This window comes from Lissotriton helveticus, chromosome 6, assembly GCF_964261635.1.
Source record: "Lissotriton helveticus chromosome 6, aLisHel1.1, whole genome shotgun sequence".
Taxonomy (NCBI): domain Eukaryota; kingdom Metazoa; phylum Chordata; class Amphibia; order Caudata; family Salamandridae; genus Lissotriton; species Lissotriton helveticus.
Window position 1 is genome coordinate 227,901,540 of NC_136067.1, and position 24,869 is coordinate 227,926,408.

A 24,869-nucleotide genomic window follows, 5' to 3' on the forward strand; every position below is an offset into this window, starting at 1 on the left:
GCTGTTTTATTTGTTGTGTCAGTACAGTCCTTGTTCAAGTCTTTCACTAGTCTTCTTCTCTTCCAGGTCCGCCAGAGGCCCTCTCCACCAGCACCCTCAATAAAAACAAAGAAGCAGGTAAGTGTCTGTCCTTGTTTTATGGGGTTAGGGGTATTTGGGTTATTTTGGCAGAGAGGTGCACGTTCAACTGTCTAAGTCTCTGTGGGTTAATATATAGTAGTGTCATTCAGGTAGCCTAAATAAGCATTGCAATTCTGTGTCCCCCTCTCCTTTCCTTTCATAAGAGGAATGATACCGTCTTTCTCACTTTTTCTTCCTTCCGCGTTAGGCTCTTTATTTGCCTAATTTCTCTGTTTAGGGTCTTCTTCTTAGTCACCTAATTTATAAATTTGCCTTCTCCCCCCCTTTTCCGTTTCCCTGTTCAGTTTTCTCCCCCCTTTTCCTGTTCCTACCCCTCTTCCTTTACTCTGCCCCTTGTATCGTTTCTACCTGGCAAAGCCACGACCCTCCTGGGACGTGGCGGGTATCTCCTGCTGACTGACTGTTAAGTGGCTCCTTACCGGCTTGGACTTCTCCCGCTTCTCTGGTTGGCACGGTCTCACTCGGCGTTGCTCCTTCTGCTTGGTTTCCTCCCTCCTCTCTTCTATGGTCTCAGTCTTCGGCGTCTTTCCCGTTGCACGATCTGCTGGCTTCTTGAGGTTCCTTGTGCGTCGTTGTGACGTGGCTCCTCCCAGATGCCTGACTTTCAGGCCAGGCAACGAACGACGGGCTGGCTGGGGCGTGGCTGGGCTGGCTGTGGCGTGGCTAGGCTGGTGACAATCTCCTACTGGCTATAGCCAGTAGGTAGCTCTAGTGTGGACCAAACTTTCAATGGGAAAAGGTTTTTTGTTTACCAAATAACTTTGATGCTGCTCAACGAATCTTTCCGAAATGTTTAAAATTAGTTTTTTTTTGTTCAGCTGCTGTTGAAAATTTCGTGGTGAACCGTCAAGCAGGCCTGAGGAAAAAAGGAGGCCCCCAAACTAGTTCCCCCATGTTATGTCCATAATCTTCATTTTTTTAACACAACTGTAGCTTGAGCCGCTGAAGGGAATGACATCACATATGTCAGAAAGGTAGATGTTTGTACAGTAAGCATGCTTTGTAAATTTGGTGTACATCTTTTTAGTAGTTTCACAGATACTTAAGTTTAAAAATTATACAAATCTGGGGATGCAAGACCTTGCAGTGGCGTCCCGGATTCTACTGAATATTGATTGGCTGCCAACATTTCAACCAAAAAGTGTTGGCAGCAATCTTTGGACTCTCCTTAATGCAGATTCCCACAAACCAGATTAATAAAAGGAAAAAGGAGCCAGGATAGGGACACCCTGAGCACCTGGCCTTGGTGCATGGGTCTACTAGAGACCCCACCACGGCTAAAATGCATTCAGACCCAAAAAATCTGCTTGTGGATTTGCGAATTCTTCCGCATTTTAAAACAAAAAGGCGTCTCCTGCGCTATTACTTAAGTTGGCCACCAGGTGGTCCTGGTCTTGGGGGGAATTGGGGTTTGAAAAGGAGGTGGGGGCACAAAGCCCCACTCTTCCAGGGCTTATAGTAGCCCAAGAGACTGTCACATCTTCGGGCTTTCATAGAAATGAGTGTGGGGCCGTGCGGACCTGGATTTGTGTGTGACTGGGTATGTTTGTGGTTGGCCGTCGGTGGCTGTTTCGGAGTGCAAGTTGGTCTGTGAGTGGGTGTATGAGAGTTGCTGCATGTGCGAGTGGCTGTATCAGCGTTTGGCAGTGGGTATGGCAGTGGGTATTAGTGTGTAGAAAGTAAAGTCCTTTGGACAAAATTATATTATCCCCACGTCATACAATCTGCACACTACATACAAACCGGGTATCGCACTTATCCAGCTCACTCACCCATAATAAAGAAGATTGAACCAGATCGGGTTGGAAAATAAGCAATGTAATCAGAATTTTAAGAAAATTTTACTAATTCATTTATCATAAGAGGTCACAAATAAAATCAAACAGAAAATCAATTAGCATGCTCCCTCGCAGTGTATAAAAACAGTGTTCGCTGCAAAGCTGTTATATAAAACAAACAATAAAAGAGAGTAACTAGACTATGGTAATCTGCTGTATTTGGGAGCGACCAGTAAGTCAATAAATCGCCTCCAGGTGTTGCAAAATGCGGCAGCCCGCCTGATTCTGAAATCTCCCAAAAGATCTGCTTCTAAAGCAGCTCTTCAGACCCTTCACTGGCTCCCAGTAAGGAGTAGGGTCGAGTTTAAGGCCCTTTGTACTTGCCACCGAATCCTTACTGGGAAGGCACCGGTGCCGCTTCAAAGTCTGGTTACCAGATATGCGCCCATGCGCGCCCTGCGCTCCTCCCATGGAGGACTACTAAAGGTCCCCAGGATAAGAAAGACACGCATGGGAGGCAGATCCTTCCGCTACATGGCAGCGAAAAGCTGGAACACCCTACCCAGGGACCTTCGTCTGGAGCCATCTGAACTTGGCTTCAGAAAGAAGTTAAAAACTCACCTCTGCACACGGTAATTCGAGCAGACCAGTAGACTAACCGGTTTTTCCATCTGTCTTAGCGCGGGGACACGCTATCTGAGCGTATCCAGGCGCTTTACAAAACTCCCTAATAATAATAATAATAATAATAAGAAAACGTAAACAAACACAATATGTCTTTGAATTTCACACATCCGTCATATGACAAGGTCTGAGGCGTGGAATCTAGTATTTTATAGTTGGTACTCCTAAACCATGCTGTTGTATAGCGTTTTAGGACCCTAGTGTAATTTTACCGATTCATGCCCTTATATAGGTATAATTCACATTACCTTTATATAGGCATGTAAATCATACCCATATTTAGACATAACCCATCTAGTCCAAATACGGCATGGCTACTTCCACTAGTTCCAAAAAGCCACAACAATTTCTTGGAATACTCAGCTTCAGCAGTCCGGGACATCCCCTTTCTCGAATATTGATTTGTCCTAGAAATCATGGTGTTTTCAAAGAACTACCGTTGTTTGCAGATGTTATGTCCGACCTTACGACAATCCAGGCACCTTCAAGGTATAAATATGCCTATACTTGCCCTAGCAAACACACGGTGGTTTGGAGCAGTTCGACTATCTACTTGCCCAACGCATCTCGCTACAGCAAGTGCCGAAGGAAGTCGACCCTCGAGCTGACGCACTGACAGAGAGGCTGCCTTTCTCTCGCTGAGAATCCAGCTCCAGTGTTTCCAAGCTCCCCTTGCGGGGTGTTGGGAAATCGAGTCCCGAGACAGATACCAGACCTCCTTCATTCAAACCAAGGTACGGAGCGGATTAGACCCTAAGAGAAATCTTGGATAGATTTTTGGCAAAGAAACTAAACACATACTTACTTCTTCCCTCGTACTAGACAAAGGTTAGGTACATCGGGGTAGGGGTATTTTAGAAACACCAGTTGAGTACTTTTAGTCTTTATTTATGTATGTATTTTATGGCTTAGAAACCATGCCATGCTTTTACAGTATTATTTCATAATACTCTTCTTGCTGTATGCATTATACTTTACAGCCAGTATTACGATTGTAGAAGTTAATTTCTTCTGCATGAGAAAGAAGTCTGTTCAATAAATACTTTTATTGAAAACACCGGTCTCTCTATTTCCTGCACCTCTGGTGAGACGAAGCATGCATTTCAGGTAAATATGAGACTGAGTAAAATATCTATCTGTTTCCACGACTCTGAAGATCAATTTTATTCTTGGGGAAACAAAGTTGTCCTGTTTAGGCGGTTTTCAGAAACGAATCCCTTCTTGTGTATTCGAGAAAGTTTCTAGTGACCTCTGAGCTAGCTGGCACCCTGAAAGAAACAGGTTAGTATTAGATTCCTTACCTTAGAATATCCCCAGGCGTCAGACTGGATCTGGAAAACTTTGTGTAGCAGTACCCCTGCGCATCGGTAGGCTTCGTCTGCGGGTCCGGCGTCGTTGGCGACGGGATGACGTCGTCGGAGTACTTAGACGCCGCCCTTGCGCGCTGACGTCAGCTCTTTTTTCCGCGCCAACAAGCGCAGGTCCGGAGAAAGTAGTACCCTTTAGTCACTTTTTGACTAAGCTTTTTCGATCCTTTTTGGATCCGTTTAGGGTCTACGACTCAATCGGTGCCGGTAGGGATGCCTGGGTTCAAGCCCTGTGCCGACTGCAACCGACTGATGTCGGTTACCGACCCCCACCGTCGGTGCCTACATTGCATGGGGCCCAACCATGATAAGTCATTCCCCGACTGCCGGGCCTTGACGTCGAAGGCTAGGCGGGAGCGGTCCCGCAAGCGCCTCGAGCTCCGGCAGTCGGCCCCGCGCTGCTCGAGGTCCCGGTCTGGAAGGAGGTCGAGGGACCGGTCGCGGAGCCGGAGTCATCACAGCTCGGCGTCGCAGCCTGCTCCATACCTGCTGGTCCCTGGGCAGAAAGCGACGCCGGAGGAGATTGATGCCTTCCTCATGGCCATGAGGTTGCTCTCTCCTCCGTCGGGTTCCACGGTGCCTTCAGGCCCAGCGGACTCGACTGGGAGCCCAAGCGGGCCAGGTGCTTCGGCCCCGGCGCCGTCGGGTGCTTCGGCGACTTTGGTCCCGACGCCGCATGGCCCCACTGGATCCGGATCCGGGTCGCCGCGGGCGACCTTGCGTCCCTGGTCCAACCCTTGGTCCGGATCCGGCGTCGCTCGGCACTGCATTCAACGCCGGCCGAAGAGCAATTCTTCGAGGATCTGGGTCCATCCTTTATCCCTGAATTTCAGGACATGGACGACGAGGGAGACTGGGTGGGGGTCTGAGGACCCCCTGGCACGTGAGTGCCCGTCATATGAGGACTGGACACAGCATCTAGGGGAAGCCAGTGGCCTGGATACCTCCCCCGATACTGATTTTGTCTCCCCTCCTACCGTGGCTACGGAGGAGTGGGCAGCTTAAAGTGTGATGCCGATGAAGGCAGCCAAGGCCTTGGCTCTTGAGCTCCCCATCGCAACAGTGAGGTCCAACATCCTCACACAGGTCCTTAAACCGCAGGTAAGCTCCCCATAGCCTCTACTGCCGTTTAATGAGGCTCTCACAGACGTCCTGTTGGGCACTTGGTCCAGGCCCTCCTGTAGATAGGAACGTCGCTAGGCGCCACCGCCCAGCTCCGGGTGACCCTAGTTTCTTGTCCACCCACCCCACCCCGAGAGTCTGGTTATCCAGGCCTCTACCTCCCAATCCGCGTTCCCTACTGCACCACCAGAACAGGAATCCAAGAGGTAAGAACAGTTCGGAAAGAAGACGTTCTCCTCCCTTAGTTTGGGATTGCGGTCAGTCAACACCGCGTACCTCTTGGGTCGTTACACCCACTCTCTGTGGGATACGGTTGCGGCTGTGCTACCTGAGTGCCCGGAGGGAGCCCGGGCGAAACTCGCTCAAGCCCTTGCGGAGGGTAGAGACGCAGCGCGGTACTCTATTAGATGTGGACTGGATACCACGGACTCGCTAGGAAGAGCGATTTCCACGTCTGTGGCGGTTCGCTGCCACGCCTGGCTGAGGTCCGCCAATTTTTCGGCCGATGTCCAAAACACCCTTATGGACATGCCGTTCGATGGCAGCCACCTCTTCGTTGGCAAGGCAGATCATGCGCTGGAACGCTTTAAGGGCTACGGCCAAGTCCTTGGGCCTGTTGGCCCTTCGCCCGCAATCTTCTGCCCGGCGCTCCTTTCGTGGCCACGGAAGGGGTGCTCCCACACGTCCTGCCGGCCACGGGCCGCAGACTAACATTCCGCGCGGTGGCAGACGTGGTTACCGTTGTGGTAGCAGGGGACAATGGTGCAGCCAGTCCACATCCACCCCCGCAGCATCCGCCTCAAAGCCTTCCTAGTCCGAACTTTCAGGCCCATTTGACGCCAGTGTGGGGCAGGGTTCGCCATCACCTCCTCCACTGGCGTTCCATCACATCGGACAGGTGGGTGCTGCAAATCGTCCGAAGGGTCTACTCCATCCCCTTCCAGGCGACCCCTCCAGCCATGCCACCGCACTACCACTACGTTTCGGGGGATTACTTGAAACTTCTGCAAGAGGAAGTTACGGCCCTCTTGGCCATGGGGGCCATCGAGCGCGTTCCTAGGCCAGAAATTGGGTGTGGTTGTTACTCCCACTATTTTCTGGTTCCCAAGTAGGGCAAAGGGGACCTACGCCCTATCTTGGACCTCCGGAACGTCAACGCCAAGGAAAAGTTCAAGATGCTGACATTGGCTCTGGTCTGTTTGGTAGCGTTGTACTTGCAGGACGCCTATTTCCACATCCCCGTCCTAACGGCCCACCGGCGTTACCTGCGGTTCACGGTAGGCCACGAGCACTTTCAGTTTACCATGCTCCCCTGCTGCCTTACCAGCTCCCCACGGGTGTTTACGAAAGTGATGGCGGTGGTCACAGCTCATCTGCGCAGGTATGGGGTTTCAGTCTTCCCCTACCTTGACGACTGGTTGTTGAAGGCGGGCTCGCCCCAGACAGTCGTCAGCCACTGACAGACTACGGCCGCCCTCTTGCACCTGCTGAGGTTCTCCATCAATGTGTCGAAGTCGCACCTGTGTCCCTCTCAGAAGCTCCTCTTCATAGGAGCGGTTCTGGACTGGCGCAGTGTCGGCTTTATCCTCCAGAACAGCGGGTTTGGAATATTCAGCCTCTGATTACGATCTTTCAGCCTTTATCCTGAGTCTCGGTCAGGTTGACGCTGCAGCTTCTGGGGCTGATGGCCTCCTGCATCCTTCTGGTGCATCACGCCAGGTGGCGGATGCGGGCTCTGCAGTGGGACCTGAAGTTTCAGTGGGCCCATCATCAGGGCAACTTGTCTGACCATGTCTTGATCTCGGAGGGCACTGCAAGACTGTTGCAGTGGTGGCTCGCGGACCGCGATTGGGTCAGCGGCAGATCCCTCTCCCTACCCCAACCGGAGCACATAGTTGTGACGGACGTGTCCCTCCAGGGCTGGGGGGGCCACATAGAGGCGAAGATCAGAAGCCTTTGGTCTCCGGCGGAGTCCCGGCTCCACATCAACCTTCTGGAGCTGCGGGCGATCCGGCTTGCACTGAAGGCATTCCTCCCCTCTGTCCCGGTGAGTGTAGTGCAGGTGTTCATGGACAACACCACCGCCCTGTGGTACTGCAACAAACAGTGCGGGGTGGGGTCGTGGACCCTTTGCCATGAGGCTTTGCGCCTCTGGCAGTGGCTGGAACATCAGGGCGTGACCCTGGTGGTTCAACACCTGGCAGGTTCCCTGAACGCCAGGGCGGACAAACTCAGCCGTCGGTGCATGATGAATCATGAATGGCGTCTAAACTTTGACGTGGCGCAAGACCTCTTTCGGCAGTGGGGAGAGCCTTGGTTAGATCTATTCGCCACAGAAGAGAACGCGCAATGTCATCAGTTCTGCACGTTGGAATTTCCAAGGCGGCACTTGCTCGGAGACGCTTTTCGTCGCGAGTGGAGTTGCGGTCTGTTGTACGCCTTTCCGCCTATACCACTTCTGCCCAGAGTGCTGAAGAAGGTCAGGCGCGACTGGGCCCAAGTCATCCTTGTGGCTCCAGACTGGGCACGAAGATACTGGTATCCCGAGCTACTCGGCATGTCATTCGATCCCCCGATTCGTCTGCCTCTTCAGGAAGACCTTCTGTCGCAGAAGCAGGCAACGGTCCTCCACCCGAACCTGTTCAGTCTCCACTTACATGCGTGGAGATTGAACGACGGCAGTTGAGGCCATTTGACTTGCCTCCTGAAGTCTGTAATGTGATTCTGGCAGCCAGGCGTCCCTCCACAAAATCGGTATACGCCTGCAGGTGGAACAAATTTGTGGCATGGTGCACAGCAAAGGCTGTGGATCCCCTTTCTGCCCCTCTTTCCGAGGTTCTCCTCTTTCTTCTTTCTCTTGCCCAGCAGGGCAGTGCTCTGGGCACTCTAAAGGGCTACCTCTCTGCCATTTCCGCATTCTTAAGGCTCCCTGATCAGCCCTCTTTGTTCAAGTCCCCGGTTGTAAATAGGTTTTTGAAGGGCATCACTCATATGTTTCCTCCTGTTCCTTTCTTGATGCCTCAGTGGGACTTGAACCTTTTCTGACCTATCTGATGTGCGCTCCCTTCGAGCCACTTCATAACTGTCCTTCCCGTCTCCTTACTCTTAAGACTGCATTCCTGGTTGCCATCACCTCTGCCAGTAGAGTGAGTGAGCTCCAGCCTGTTCTCAACCTCCCTTCCTTTCTGTCCATCTGGACAAAGTTGTGTTGGGAACGCGACCATCTTTCCTGCCCAAGGTAGTCACAGCCTTCCACATCGGGCAGTCCACCTTGCCCACCTTCTTTCCGTCTCCGCATCCCTCGAAAGAGGAAGAGACGCTCCACCGTCTAGATCCAAAACGTGCACTCATATTATCTGGATCGCACACGCCAGTTCTGGGTGTATGACCAACTCTTTGTTGGTTACGTGGGTGCTAAGAAGGGACGGGCGGTGCACAAACGGACCATTTCTTGATGGGTCGTCTTGTGCATCAAGGCTTGTTACTCTCAGGCTAAAAAGGAGCTTCCTGTGGGGCTAGGTGGCTACTACTGCCCTGAGTCGGGGAGTCCCCTTGCAGGACATCTGTCAGGCAGCTACGTGGGCCTCGCTGCACACGTTCTCAAGACACTACTGCCTGGTCAGCCAAGTCCAGAGAGATGGCTTTTTCGGCCGTTCCGTTCTCCAGGATTTTCTGGTGTGATCATTGGTTCGCAGACCCACCACCGGGGTTGGTATTGCTGGTGTATCTATTCTAAGGTAAGGAATCTAATACTAACCTGTTTCGTTCAGATGCACAAGTTACTTACCTTCGGTAACAATATATGTGTAAGAAACAGTAGTTGGTATTAGATTCCTTACCGCCCCACCCATCCTCTCCGTTCTGCGAACCGATATCTAGGGTTAAGGTCATCCCCTTTCAGGGCCCTATTTTTTATGGCACCAGTGTTTGTTTTTATCATGGCTCTGCGTTTCTGGCGCGGAAAAGCTGTGTATAAGAACTGACGTCAGCGCGCGAGGGCGACGTCTAAGTACTCCGAGGTCATCCCGACGCTGACGACGGACGCGGAGCCGCAGATGACGCCTACCGACGCGCAGGGGTACTGCTAGCAAATATTTTCCGTATCCAGTCTGACGCCTGGGGATATTCTAAGGTAAGGAATCTAATACTAACTACTGTTTCTTACTGATATGCCGTTACCGAAGGTAAGTTGTGCATTAAGTCTAATATATTCGATAGAGACCTATTTGACTTAAGTCCTACGTCACATCTATAGGATATATTATTCCAGTGCGCAGAGCCTATTGGGAATATAGGACCTACATTACATGGCGCCCAACGTTTGGTAAGGCACTAATTTAACGCTAGATACTAGAGTAACTCAGTTGTGCTTTTCACAGAGACCCCTTTTTCCCGTAAAATACTCTAGTAGTCATCAGGAGTGGGTAAAAGGATAAAATATCAGCCATAACTGAGTAGGACGAAAATCCTGTGTGTTCGTTTTTGGTTCGTTCAACGTTGAAGGATTCAGTGTTCCAAAATATTGTGCACCTTATCTTTGTTTCCTTGAAACTTGCTCTGCAAACTTTCAGTCAACAAAATAAGAGACGACTAGAACGGTGGAGCTGCAAGAACTGCAGCCCAACCGGCGTAGGAAGGTGGATACCGGACTATGGTTACCCCCAACTCTTTGCCTAGTGTTTAGCTGGTTTTCGACTTAGTTGGCCTGGGATCCTGCTATTCAGGACCCCAGGCTATCTGCTCTCTGTAAAATGGACTCCATGTACTCTACGTACATCCACAATTGGGAATTGGTTCACCTTATCAGCCCCTGTAGAAGTGTACCCTAGGTACTTAGGACATAGGTGTAACCAAGGCCTACAAGGGGCTGCAGCATGTATTATGCCACCCCTGGCTGGCAACTCAAACGACACAACTGGCTGATCACTCAGCTGGGCCAAGGTCGTGTAATCACCCCTTGCTTAGGTATAGTATTCCTTTATCTACCCTTATATATAGACACACAGTAACCTATAAGTCACTCCTATGGCAGGCCTTAACAATCCTGGAGGCAGAGTGCTTGGTTATGTGTGAGATGGTGCTCTAGCATGAGCTGAGCCTGTCTGCAGCTCTCGGAACAGTGTCCTTATAGCTGTTCTATGATATTGCCATACCATATACTCTTAAGTGCTTTATAATCCTCGCCATTGAATGCCAACTTTGGTTTGGCTTTATCTAAACATGTCGTGTAAGGTGTCATTCGCTTTGGAATACTACCCCCTCGCCAATTCTGGCAACGGGGGTAGCATTCCACCCTTCTAGAGGGAGAAGACATGTTGTTGCTGACTGTACCCGGTTAAAGTTAACCAGTGCCCCAGCATGTATGTATGTATGTATAGATATTCTTATATAGCGCGAAATCTGTCACCCAACGGGCATCCTGGCGCTTAGACTGTCCTGACACCTACACATACAAGATGTTTTCCAGCAACAGATGCATTTACATTGCCCTGGGGAACAGGTGAGTTTTCAAGGCTTTTTTAAAAGAGTTAACATTTTCCAGACCTCTCAGACCTAGAGGAAGGGAGTTCCACAATTTGGCAGCCGCAAATCTAAAAGACCGACCACCAGTCCGGGACTCCAGAATCTTATGTACAACCACCAGATGAGAAGAGGCTGAACGTAGCAGTCTGGACGCGGTGTACCAAGAAAAAAGGTCCCGCAAAGGGGGCGGACCCTGCCCATGTAAGGCCCTAAACACCAAGCATAATGCTTTAAAATCAATCCGCTGGGAGACTGGCAACCAGTGAAGGTCCCTAAGTGCCTTAGCGGAGGAGTCCAGGCGACGGCGTGAAAGGGCCAGTTTGGCGGCAAAATTCTGCACCCGCTGTAATTTACCGACTAAATTAGCCGAGGCTCCCAAAAGTAGTGCGTTGCAGTAGTCAATGCGACTTAGAATTATGCTCCGCACTACCTCTTGTCTTACCTGTGACGGGAGCAGGGGCAAGATCTTGCGCAGCGAGCAAAGCAATGCCATGCAGGTGGCCACCGTTCGATTCACTGATGCATCAAGTTGCAGGCTAGCGCTGAACACTACCCCCAAATTACGGACCGAATCTGCGGGCGAGCTAGCGCCCTGGAAATCGGGAGGCCAGAAATCCGGCGGTAGTGGCCTGGGGATACGGTCCAGGGAGCAGTGCAACACCTCAGTTTTTGCGCTGTTGAACTGCAGGGAGTTATTACCCAGCCATTCAGCCGTGGTGTTCATACAGCGATGAAAGGCCTCCTGGGACACCCCATCCTTACCCTCAAGGGAAAAGATGAGCTGGGTGTCGTCAGCATCACAAAATGGATGCTGCTGCCACAGACACAAGTCTGACCTCCTGCTGCTGGGAGTCCTTCCAGCCACAGAGGTTTGGACAATAGGTTTCCTGCCTGGAGATGTGCTAGCACCACCCCAGACAGGATTTTGTGTATTGGTCAGGGAGGGCTGAATAGAAACAGACACTGCCTGAGGCACACTAGGTGCTTCATGCATACCCCAGTTCAAACCAGTTGCTGGGGCACTCCAGCCCAAGCTCTGGCGCGAAACTGAACAAAGGAGAGGGAGTGTAACCACCCCCTTCCTGGTCCCACCCATAGGAGGGACCTAGTGAGTAAACCAGCCCCCTTTAGTTGTATAAAGGTAGGAGCTGACCCAGGAGACTTTAGATTAATCCTAGAATCTACTTGAAACAAAACTCTGGACCCTTCGACATTCACCTGAGCTGCAGACTGAAGAATCTCCCCTGTGGCCAAGGAGTGACCACCCTGGGCAACCAGGCACCATCCAGCAACTCAACGGCTTGCTTTGTCCCCGTTCCTGCCAGAACCCGAGCACAGAGCCTGACAAGACCTCGACTCTCGGACCTCTCTGACCCCACTGCACGACTCCAGCAGAGCTGAGCCCCGTGGAAGGCATCGGAACCCGTGGACCCAGGCAACTTGGAAAGTCTTCAACTTGCTAACAGTGCAGCTCCTGAGGCATCCTCGAAGCTGTGCCCTGGGGACTGAGACACCCCCAACACCAAGCTCCACCTGCACAGAAGATCAGCCCTCCACACTCCATGAGATCTGCGTGGGGCCCTTCTGCTTGTGTTCTGCTCGACGCGTTGTCCCGGTTGCTGGCCAGTTGGCTAGTAGCCCTGTGACGAAAATCCATCGCCGGTCTGGTTGCTCCAGACTGGCCCTTGCTTCCCTGAAAAGGTGAAGCACCTCAGACCCTCCTGGTCTGCACCAGAAGCCTTTTGTGTATCCTGCGTGGGTTGCCTTTACTTAGGCTTGTTGACTCCGACCTTGAAGTCGACCCCTCCATCTGCGAGAACCTTTGTGGGACAGCTCCTCTCCAGCACCTGGTCGTCCTTGACGCCTCCTGGTACGCGTTGCTGCATAAACAAGCTGCCCGACAGCACCTGATTGCTCCTCGACGACATCTGGTTCCTTTCTGGTTCCACCCGGTCACTGGCTAGTGACCTATACTCTGTCCCCTCTGCTTTCAGGTCTTCTGCAACTCCGATCCACCCTTGGATCCACCCGGACATCTTCCTCCTGGTCGCCTGCATCATCTTCTTCCAAGGCTCCATAGGAATCAAAGAGAAAACCCGACACACTTTGACACCTATGCACCCGCAGCCCGTGGGTGAGGTAACGCGAGTACTTCGGTGCTCCTGTAGGGATTGACTATCCTAGTGTCTAGTTTTGTTAGTTGTGTAACCCTAGTCAGACCGAAAGTGTCCTAAATCTTCAATTACTTACCTTTTAAGTTCCTATTGACTTTCTATTGACTCTCGTGTTAGTGTACTGACACTGCACGCGCTGCCTGTGGGCCTCCTACTCCTAACCTAAGGTTCAGATAGTGTAGCCCCAGCGATTCTCTAGGCCCTAGGCCTTTCCTTTTCCCGAGTCGTGGTTCTTATACCACTTGCTTAGTATATGGTTTTATGCGCCCCTAGGGCCTAACTGTAAATTGTGCTATGTAAAGTATTTCTAAGAGTAACTTAGGTGCTTTGGCCTCTGATCTCATAAAGAGTTCAGAGGAGTGTGTTAGTAAATAAATACATATATATTTTATGTATATCCTGTGTGGTGTCCTTTCATTTGGTATTCAAAGGGTTACATATGGTAAAACAGCTGGCTTTACACGCCCTCAAGAGTCTTTTAGCCTAAGACTGTTCTGTCCACGCTACCACTAGGATAGCTGGTCAATAAGGTTGACTTACAACCATCACCATTAGGGTTGTTTGGACTGGTGCAAGGTGTTCACTGGAATAGTCAACATCATATACCAGGCCAACTTCTCACAACCGGGTTTAAACGTTACAGGTTTCCAACAAAATGACCTGGTTGCTATAATGATCCCAGAAAACTTCAGGAAAACCATCACTATAAAGCTAATAACAAATGGCCTATCATCAAGAGGTGGTAGGGTAATTTTTGTCATAGAGGCACATGAATATCGGCAGACAGAGGTATTCTATTCATGGATTGTCTTCCTGAAGCAAATCCAGTAACACGTGTTCCACTACAAAGTAGAGGAACCTCCAACGGAATACGTTCCTTTTGAGGACATTGAAATTTCACTAACTTACCAAGAGCATAAGCTCTTGATTAAAGGCGCCCTACAACATCAAAATCACATTACCAGGCTCGGTCCTGTAGGTAGACCAGGAGCAACATGGCCAGTACTAGCCAGCTAAATACCACATCCTGACATTGAAGATATGTCAAGTGAAGAACTATTAGTTCAACTCAAACAATTAATCGAAATGCATAGACAATAGGTTCAATATGTCATGCGGACTCTAACAGTCCAACCTGCTATCATGATTCCACAGCAAACCCTCATCAGGGGAACACAAATACAATGACACCACAGACCATACACTCAGTTATTGGTAAATTGCCTGCAAAACAGGAACAAATTCCATTCTGGTTAGCTCAAAAAATCACTCAAATCGAGGCAGTATTTCCTGACAGTACACCTCATGAGAAACACAGAATTTTAACAATCTGTTTACAAATGGGGATCGCACCACATCTGGAGGACTGGGACAATTGGGGTACAGTCTTTGCTGCAATCTACACAAAAACTCATGGTGTTCCGTATGTGGCGGTAATACCAGACGTCCTGAAACAAATTCAAAATTAATACGGGCCAGAGCCTGCTTTGAATCTAGGTATGAAATTACTTAGATTTCAAACCGGTCTCAGCTATAATATTAGCCAATATTAAAGGTGAAGCAGCATCTGTGGCGATCCACCAAAAATTAAAAGAATTTGATGTAACTGAGCAACCATATGAACTAGCAAGAATAGAAAAATCCTATGAAGAACTAGGTAGAGATAGTTTGAGTGGGAAACCAGTAAAGCCCCAACTAACCGATAATCCTGAAAATGTTTTTATTAAAAATACTCTCACTACTCCTAAAAAGAAGTGGGGAAAATACTAGACAGACACTGCCTAAAGAGAAGCGTTCTCAATCCAGAGGTAGGTCTCCACAAAGGGAGCCCTCTGAAAATAGGTATAACCTCAGGAGGTATAACCTCAGGAATAGGGATAATTTGAGAAAACCTGATAGATATCAAGATACTGATACATGTTTCTCTCACAGAAATCATAAAGAAGAGGACGGTCAGAACACAAGGAAGAACGCGTGAAGTCCAAAGACGATCAACACGTTCCCAAAAATAGGAAAACCCAATTCACCAAAAAGAATTTAGCATGTCTAAAAATCAGACTTGCCGAGGATCTTGAGGACACAACTCAAGAACGGGGAGTGGGCCCAGACAATGCTGGACAGCGCAGCATAAGTTACCATAGCTCGCAAGATCCTGAAGGATCATCTGGAGACAGTGGATTTGAATGAGAACATTCAAGTTGAAACTGCCGATACCAGGGTTAGTATACCCCATAAGTTATATGAAGTAACACTCCGGATAGAAGGGGATATACTAGGAAAATAAGAGCACTCTTTTGGGAGAAGCTCTCTAAGGGTTATGATATTCTTCTAGCTGAAAAAGACTGGCCACCAAAATTTGTCTGGGAGTGCCCACATGGCGAAGAGATCGTTATGCCAGCCTTCTCCAATCATATTCCGATTCATAAAAAATATACTTATGCCAGAAAATGGGATGTAGCCCAGGCTCCAACATTATATAAAAATCATGTAGGATGGGATGAGGATTCCCCTCACTATAAAATCCAGTTAAAAAAAATCAACCAACTGCTCAGAGGCAGTATCCAGTTAGGCAAGAAGCTAAAAAGCAGGTCAGGGAGATCTTAGATCAACTTGAATACCAAGGGGTGATTGAAACATGCACCTCATCCATGAACCATCATTTGTTTCCTGTCTCCAAACCAGACAATACATATCATCTAGTTTTAGACTACAGACATTTAAACTCTTGTTGCAAAACATTTGCAGTACAAAATGCACACAGTGCAGCACTGATGAATGACATTGTGCGCAAAAAGTATAAAACTACATTAGATATTTCAAACTGTTTCTTCTGTCAAAATATCGCACCTGAAAGCAGGTACTTGACCGCTTTCTCAATTATGCGTCACTTCTGTCGTCTTCCCTAGGGATTCAAGAATAGTCCAGGGTTATTTTCAGCCAGAGTAACAGAGTTACTACAAACGTATGATGATGAGGCATTCTTATGTTGATGACATCTATCTTGCAGACGATGACTTGGACAGGCACTTGAACAGGGTGAACACCATAATACTTGGTTTCGCATCTGAAGGGTACAAATTCAAATTTAAAAAATCCAGAATTGCCCAACTCAACGTCCTATTCTTAGGATACAAACTGTCAAGTGAAGGCAAAAGCCTGGCAGCAAACTTTTTAGAGAAATGTGCGCTGCTCCAACCTCCAAAAACTCTGAAAAAGTTAGTCAATTCTATGTTGCCTAAATTTCGGAAGAACTTACATTCTAAATTACGCAGAAAGGGTTAATAAACCGCTCTACGAATTAATCAAACCTGATTTCATACCAACTAATTGGGCTCAAACACACAAATTTTGCGTTCAGTCCAAACAGACATGTTAGCAACAACACATTTACAGACACGCATAAACATACGCAACCTTGTAATCCGAATCATCCCAGGAAGATGCTGATTCACGTACTTAACCTTTAATGAAGGGGGAAAAAGTACCAATTGCTTATAAATCACACTTGTACACACAAGATAAAATGAAATTCGCTTCAACAGAAAAAATTCTGACAGCCGTTCAAACTGCAGTAGCAAAAGAGAACTCTTGCACAGGGAAAACTCATAAATGTTGTTACTCCTATACCTGCCTTAGAGGCAGTGACAAAAGCAAGCATTCTGAATGCAAAGGCTTTACATCCAAGATGGATAAATTGGGTCAACTCTCTTGCTGCAACAGACTTGTTTTTGACCCCTATTTGAAAACACAAGAATTTCTACAATACGAACAATAATGTCCTCTGCCGACTGAAATTCTCCCTCTAGAACTGTACAAATGTATATTATATACAGACGGATCAGCACAGCCCGCAATTGGGGGTAAACAAGCTTATAGTGCTGCGTGCGCGATTGTTAAAGGTCGCTGTCGCGATGGTAAATTCCGACCTATGGTCTCAAAAACTCGATCTCTCGGAGATTGTACAGCTCAGTGAGCTGAACTACAGGCTTTCAAGATGGCGCTGGAAAATATCGATCGTGAATTCCCCATACTCATAGTGTGCTATTCGTATTACTGCGTCCAATCTTACAATGAATACTTGCAGAGCTGGGTTCAAAATGGTTTTAAAGATGCAAAAGGTGACACAATCAAGCATAAGTTGCTTTGGTAACAAGTAGTTCAATTTCAGAAAGAGCTACAAAAGACTCACGTGATCCATACACTGAGTCATCAACGTGATGACGTTCACGTTGAAGGGAATTCATTGGCTGATGAAGCCGCAAAGGCAGCTGTGCAAACGGCTTCTGTAAATGCAATCACTTATTCAAAACCAAAAATAGACAGCGAAATAATGCAGGCTGTTACCCCTTCCAATAAAGACAGCGGTAAAACGCTACCAAAAGGCTTTCCACTCAAGTACTCCTATATAACTGATGTAAATAATTTTCCTTTTGCTCGAATCCTTGGAGTGGGGGATAGAGTAATTCCAAACATGGAACATAGATTAGTACTAATCTTAGCAGCACATGAAGGTCTTGTCTCTGCACACGCCAGTGTTTCTGCCACAGTGTCGTTATTAAAACAAAGATACTGGTGGCTGCGCATGAGGAAACAGACCAGAAACTGTTTTTGAATGTGAAATCTGCCAGAAAACAAAGGTTTCGACTGTGAAAGGCCGGCGCAGACACCCCTTCTAATTTCAGATAAACCATTAGCATGTGTTTATCTGGACCACTGTGGTCCCTTACAGACGGATGACAACTATAAATATATCATGGTCACAGTGGATTCATGCTCAAGATTCATTTGGATGTGGCCTCCGCGCTCGGCTGATGCCCAAACTGTTATAAAAGATTTGCGAGTCTTTATCGGCACATACGCAATCGGCAAGCTACATTCTGACCAGGGTCATGCGTTTAGCTCTCACGCTTACAAGGAGGCCATGGCCAGCTTGGCCGTTGCATTGTGGTCCTCCAGTTCGTTCCATCCTGAGGGAATTTCGGTGTGGAAAGAAAGACGTGACATAAAGCAATCTATAACAGCTAGGGTACTAGGCTCGGTTGACGGGTGGGTCAAACATCTAATATGTGTCCAATGTAGTCTTAACAATCTGCCAAGAAATTCTCTGGGTGGAATCACTCCATATGAAATCCTTTTTGGTACTAGAATGATTGTCAAAGAACTCGATAGTCATACTTCAGTGGTAGTACAAAACCCTTTGATATCAAAGACCGTTTGGCTGTTTTGCAGGACTTAAATGAAACAAGAAGTCTAAGCAACTCATTACAGAAGCCAACGACCACTGAAGAAAAACCACCTGTTCCAGCAAGGCCTGTCTGGATTTCAAAGATTGGGGATCTAGTCAGAGAAAATATTGCGGATAAGACGGAATTTGGGCCTTCATATAGAAAACCAGTACCTGTGCTAGCAATTCACGGATTAAGAACAGTGTTACTGCCCCCCTGTGCTGGAAGAAAGGAGAACCGTTCGTATCAATTGACCTGGTAAAAACAACACCATGTGGCCGCTAATAAGTAGTAGGCCCAGTGGACTCCAAAGGTGTAGCAGAAGACCACATCTGGCTACTATCCAAGAGGTTCAAACTGAGAGATTCATCACCTTTGAAGAATCTGCAGTAAGAAAAGGACTATGCAACAAAGCAATGGAACTTGTGCCTCTTGAAACCCAAATAAGTTTGTCAAGACACTCCTGCTTACAATGATGTAGCCTCGCACTATACTAATATGGCAAGAGATCCAGTAGCTCCAGCAATTTCAAGTAATCCGGATGCAATACCAACAATTGACAGAACTGCCTCTGGCTATTTCATCAACTTTGATACATTTACTGAGGATCCCAGTGAACCCGAAACAATGCCAGCAAACAAAACTTTTGAAGACCAAATAACAGCTCTTTTTCAGCAACTAGAAAAGACTTAATCTGGTTTCACCATGGGTTGAATTTTGGATTGTGTTAGGTGTACTTTTTCTCCTACTTTGGCTCATTCTTGTTTTAAGTTTGGGAAAGTTGATAGATGGAAAATATAGTAGAATGGACACAGCAAGTAAGAATATCAACTTGCTCCTGAAACCACACAAATCATCTCATTGTTAACAAAGACGCGTCATCAGTGAACATCACAGCCGTTCCTATACCAGGTGGCATAGCATGGGACATAACTGATTATGACACTTATGGTCCGGCCGAGCTGCTGAAGATTCCACATCAATTCAAGGTTTCCCTGAGTGACTTTGTTTCACTCAGCACATTTTCTGATGATTATAACTTTGTGACTGTTAATAACATGTCAGATTTAGAAATGTCTGCAAAATTTACAAAACATGAATACTTAGAAGGTTCATCAGATTATGCACAAATATATTGTTATATAATTTTGGTCATCATTACTTTCACAAATCTGCAAGCCCTAGAAATGTTTATAATTTCAATCAATGGTAACATTGTCCAACGCACCAAAAGGTAGCTCAGAAACATTCTATAACAAATGTCCATACTTCTAAGGTTTCAATACCACAAATCCGGAAACATTTTACTTTAAAAATGCTAATAAGATAGAAATTAAAAGTATGTTGACAAATACAAAACAAATTTATTCTGCAGCCTTTTATGCCCAGTTGTCTTCATTAGGTTTCGACTTTTGGAAAGAACATAGAAACAAAAACTGTCTGGGGTTCAAAAGACTGGCAAGTGCAGGGAATAGAAGCCTTATTCCAAGCCTGCATTATTCCTGAGCAAATAATGTTTTTGAATGACACTGTTCAACAAACATCCTGTCTTGGACTAGCCAAGATAAAAGATTTAAACAAACCGTCCATACCTGTACCTGCAACTGATAGTAAAAACACTTCAGAGGGAGGGGTCGATGTAAAAACTACATTACTAAAAAACAGAACTGATTGGAAAAAATGGTTAATCTGGCCCACAGACACGAATAACTGTCAAGATAGATTCCTGAACAAGACACAAGGGTTTACAGTAACTTGGCCAGACCCAAGATATGTCCAGAGACAACATCCAGGGATAGTAACAACTTAGTGTAGGAAAACTATGCCTCCAATGGCTACAACAATCCACACTTACAGAGGTTTAACAACACTTAACTTTACTTAAAGATGGCGTTGATTTGAGGGACTTCTTATTAGGGCCTCATAAACCGCGTCCTAAACGTTTCATATACGCCGATATTTATGCTGCTTATAATGAAGCAGGGAAAGGCACGCACATAAAAACTGCAGAACGAATACGAGAAATTGATCGTATTAATTTCGAGAAAGCTCTCTCTGTAGTTGATAATGGGTTAACAACTCTGTCATCCAGAATTTATTCTTTGGACAGCATCGTATCCTCTGCCATAGACATAATGGAACAGGACTTGCTCTTGTTACAACATGGACAGTCTCAATTGCGTTCTATAATGCTGCTAGGCTGGACGTTACAAAATCTTCATTCAGGTTATGTGCCTTGGCGTCTAATCAACACCACGTCATTGTTTACTGGATTTAACCTTACAGATAAACAAATCTCTTTGGCACAAAGGGGAGCAGACTATACGGTGCTGAGCATAGAAAAACTTGAAAGATTACCATTAACTGTTTCTGAGAAACCAGCCATAGAATGGAAAATACATGGCACCATTAAGTTGCCAGTGACGATTTTCCAGTTTCAGTATTGCTTGAAACACATACCAGCAGGCATATATGAAAGGTTTGGTAAAGAATACATTAAGTCAACCTGGGATTTACCATACACACACAAATGTTGGAGTGGGGGAAAAGAAGTATTTCTTAGTGGCACACAATGTAACAGCGCACTAAGCGGTACACTTTTATGTCAGGGTATTAATTTACATGGAGCCTCTGATGGTTCTTCGCCCAACTTATCCTGCCACCTGCAAGGTTCTCCGGCAGAAATGATAGATCCAATTTTTAGGCAGCTTTCCAATGGGAGCTACGTAATGTTGAATGATCACAGCTGTTGTGGAATGATGCCAGGAATTGCCTATCTCGTAAGTGTCAGCCAGGGTCGCTTGTTGTATGCAAGTATTGTTTCCTAAAAGCAAGACAGACGGGGAGTCGCCGTTATGGCCTTCACTGAACATCTCTTCTATTCAGATTGATACTTTAAGCAGAATGAAAGCCATTCTTTCACAAAAAACTGTGCCACTGACCTAGTCTAAAGAGACGTATAATCTGCAGGTTGCAAGGTCCTCTGCGGGGATACATGCCTTATTATCAACAAACTGACCCATACATTTCGCAGAAATGTTAGGTCGTATCTTAAACATGGCTGAATCTAGTGGTATTGTACATGTATTTAAGACTATTTTTTCGGGACTGTTGGCACCCTTTGAAGCAGTCCTGAGCATATTTCCAAACTTCGTGCACTCTGTGTTTGGCGAACTGCCTCTCGTTTTGGGACTCGCAGCTGGAATTTTAATTTTGCTACTTCTGTTTCTATATGGCAAGCCAATCCACCAACGACGCCCAGATTACCATCAAGAACAGTCTCCTGGCAGTGTCGTGAGCGCATAATCCAAATATTGGGCTTGGCTCGTTTGAGAGAACTGAATACCACTTGGTTTCTTTCATTCAGACCAATCTGGCAAGATTGCATCTTACCTTTTCTACGATGCCTGCTATGTGGAGAAGAATACGTGCTAGACATCTGTCTAACACTTCCATAAACACTGCCAACGGATGTTGACGCTTTGCTTAGTTCGGTAACGGCTCATGCATTGTGTTGTCCCCAGCGGCTACCAATCCTGATGACTGCGTTCATGGAGGTCTCACCAGCACAACCAGCTGATGGTGAGATACGTGGACCGACAAGCACACAGGTACCATCTACTGCGAACATTGCTAATGCGACTGACGCGGACAGCGATGCTTCTCATCTGTGTACAATTGATCTGCTTAACGAGGTAGTCCAACTTTCACCTACAGTAGTAGACAAATTCTTTTCAAACTTAGAAGAGTTGATGTTTTCTCCCAACATTGAGAGTGACTTTTGAAGTTAGCACACAGCATTCTGATGAATTCTGAATTAGACCTTCATTTTTCAAAACACAGCTTCTAACTGCAGAACTCTATTTTTCTTCGAATTAACTTTTTCCAAATAGATTTTTTTTTTTTGGCACAAAGTAATCTGCTTAAAGTAGAACTATTCTTAGAGAACAAGAATTCTTTGAACCCTTCTAAGAGACAATATTTGACCTCGTTCACAACCAAAACAGTTTATATATTCTGTCATGGAATGGTCTCGACATTTCTTCTGTATTTCAGAGCCAGTTCAGAATTCATGACTCATTCTGATAAGCATTTTTTCCAATGTCACACTACATGCTTTGAATGAAAATGTTTTTTAAAATACGTGCAACACCAATGCTCATTTTCATGTACAACCATTTGTAATGCATCTTATGCATTTTGGATGGGATTGTAAACATATGCTTTAGATAGGCCTTTGCTTAGTATTTAGTAATGTCAAACATAATAAAGTGGAGTGGGTGTTGTATAGCGTTTTAGGACCCTAGTGTAATTTTCCAGATTCATGCCCTTATATAGGTATAATTCACATTACCCTTATATAGGCATAGAAATCATACCCATATTTAGACATTACCCATCCAGTCCAATTACGGCATGGCTACTTCAACTAGTTCCAAAAAGCCACAACGCTTTCTTGGAAAACTCGTCTTCAGTAGTCGGGGACATCCCCTTTTTTGAAAATTGATTTGTCCTAGAAATCATGGCGTTTTCAAAGAGCTACCGTTCTTTGGTGACATTATGTCCGACCGCACGTCAATCCAGGCACCTTCAAGGTATAAATATGCCTACACTTGCCCTAGGAAACACACAGTGGTTTGTAGCAGTTAAACAATCTACTTGCCCGACTCATCCCGCTACAGCAAGTGCCAAAGGAAGCCGACCCTCCAGCTGATGCACTGACAGAGGCTGCCTTTCTCTCGCTGAGAATCCAGCTCCAGTGTATCCAAGCTCCCCTTGCGGGGTGTTGGCAAATCGAGTCCCAAGACAGAGATACCAGACCTCCTTCATTCTAAACCAAGGTACGGAGCGGATTAGACCCGAAGAGAAATCTTGGATAGATTCTTGGCAAGAAACTAAACACATACTTACTTCTTCCCTAGTAGTAGACTATGGTTGGGTACATCGGGGTAGGCGTAATTTAGAAACACCAGTTGAGTCCTTTTTTTTTTTTTTTTTTAATTTACGGTAAATGATTTTGTCTTTTCATATTTTCACCTACATTAAAACATAGCTTTCACTTTTCTTGATTTTAAGATTATTTTTTTTAATTCTTTTTTATTTTATTCATTTTCATGTTAAGCATACAGTTGAAAAATTTAAAACCTAAACAGGCAGTACAGCATCTCACAGCGGTTTTGTACACAGTGGTAACGTTCTCCAAGTCCAAATTAAGTGATCTCATAACAGCTGAGACCGTCCGCCCCTTATTCAGTACTGTGCCATTAGACCTCCACCGACTCCGAGTCACTGTCCTCTTGGTCCGACAATGGATCACAAAGCTCATCCCTGTACGTATTCCATGCCCCCCACATTGTATTCCATTTTTTAGGGCAACCCCTTTTACGACATATTGCTCTGTAATCATGGCTGTAGCCATATCTGTGCTCCATTTTCCCCCCCCACACACTTTTGTGCTATATTCCTTCTGGCAAACATCATGCCTAACGTAACCCAGCTTTGTCCGGTGCTTGTGAGATCGTTTGGCTCCCATATATTTAACAAACAGCGCTTAGGCTCCGGCAGCAGCGAGACCCCTTCCACCTGTGAGATGGTCCGTAGCACTTTAGCCCAATATTCCGCTATTTTGGGACCATCCCATATGGTGTGGTAAAAGGAACCTTCCTCTCCGCAAACCCCTCAGACAGTAGGGATGCCCTATCTTGTGTATGGTGCGCCTAGTGTAGTAGGAGCGGTGTAATATGCGCAGTTGCACCAACCTGAGTCTTGAGGGTATACCCACCTCCCTTGGGGACACTAAGGCTTCTTGCCATTCTGTGTCGTCTATTTCGCCTAGATCCTGAGTCCATTAATTCCTTAGGGGTCCCAGTGGGTCAGGCAAGTTATTTACACGTTTGCGGTAGGTGAGAGAAGTTGCCTTCTTTGGCATGTAGTCCGTTAACAATCTATCCTCCAGGGGGGACGTTTCTGGGACCTCTGAACCCACCGGCAGTACTGCCATCAGGGCATGTCGTATTTGCACGTATCTAAACCGTTCTGAGAGGGCCATTCCATACGTTTGTCTTAACTGCTCGAAGGGAATCACCGCCCCTTTCCGCCACATGTCTCCAACCGTCGATATCCCAATGTTGACCCAGTGCTTAAAGCCCTTACTTTGTCTGAGCCTCCCCAGTCGCCTCGTATCCCACAATGGATTGAGTTGAGTTATCACTCCTCGCCACTCCAGTCGCGCCTGAGCCGTATGCCACAGACCTAGGGTGTGTCGCAGCTGCCCAAACCGTGTCGTCACCTGTTTTTTTTGTAGAGTGGAGCCAACATATCCCCCACGCCCATCTGCGCTGTATCTGCCTGAAGTGCCGGGTCCGACCGCGGGAGGTGGATCCACTGATTAATCACCTTCAGATGTGCTGCCCAGTAATAAAGTTGTATATCAGGGAGCGCTATTCCGCCATCATACCAGCCGCGTACTGGCTTAGCCTGTGCAATACGTGCCGGTTTATTACCCCACAACAATTAAGATACCTGCGCTGCAGTTACTCCAAAATAGGAGAGTGCTACCATATATGGCGTATTTTCTACGATGTATAAAAATCGGGGCAAGGCCATTTTAAAAAGCGCTGCCTTCCCTAGCAAGGTTATCAGTAATGTTTCCCAGTGACATATGTCTCTTTTGAGACGGTCAAGTGGCGCGTGTAGATTTTTATTGTAGAAATCTTCTGGGTCAGTTGTGATGTATACCCCTAAGTATTTGAACGTGTGTTCCACCACCCGCAGCGGGCAACCCTCAGAAAGATGTGGTGGTGGAACGCATAGCACGTACATGATTGTTAGTGGTATATTCGGATGCCCGAACAT

General features: G+C 46.8%; 1 protein-coding gene across 13 annotated transcripts in view; it reads left to right on the top strand.

The window, feature by feature from the left end:
- The window catches only part of TDRD6 (tudor domain containing 6), a 2,679,339-nt gene that overhangs the window by 1,579,296 nt on the left and 1,075,174 nt on the right, over window positions 1-24,869 (top strand). For all 13 annotated transcript variants that reach the window (XM_078647663.1, XM_078647665.1, XM_078647668.1 and 10 more), the window contains one exon: window positions 67-117. In XM_078647663.1, the coding sequence (XP_078503789.1) occupies window positions 67-117 (51 nt within the window). The remainder of the gene's footprint in view (window positions 1-66; window positions 118-24,869) is intronic.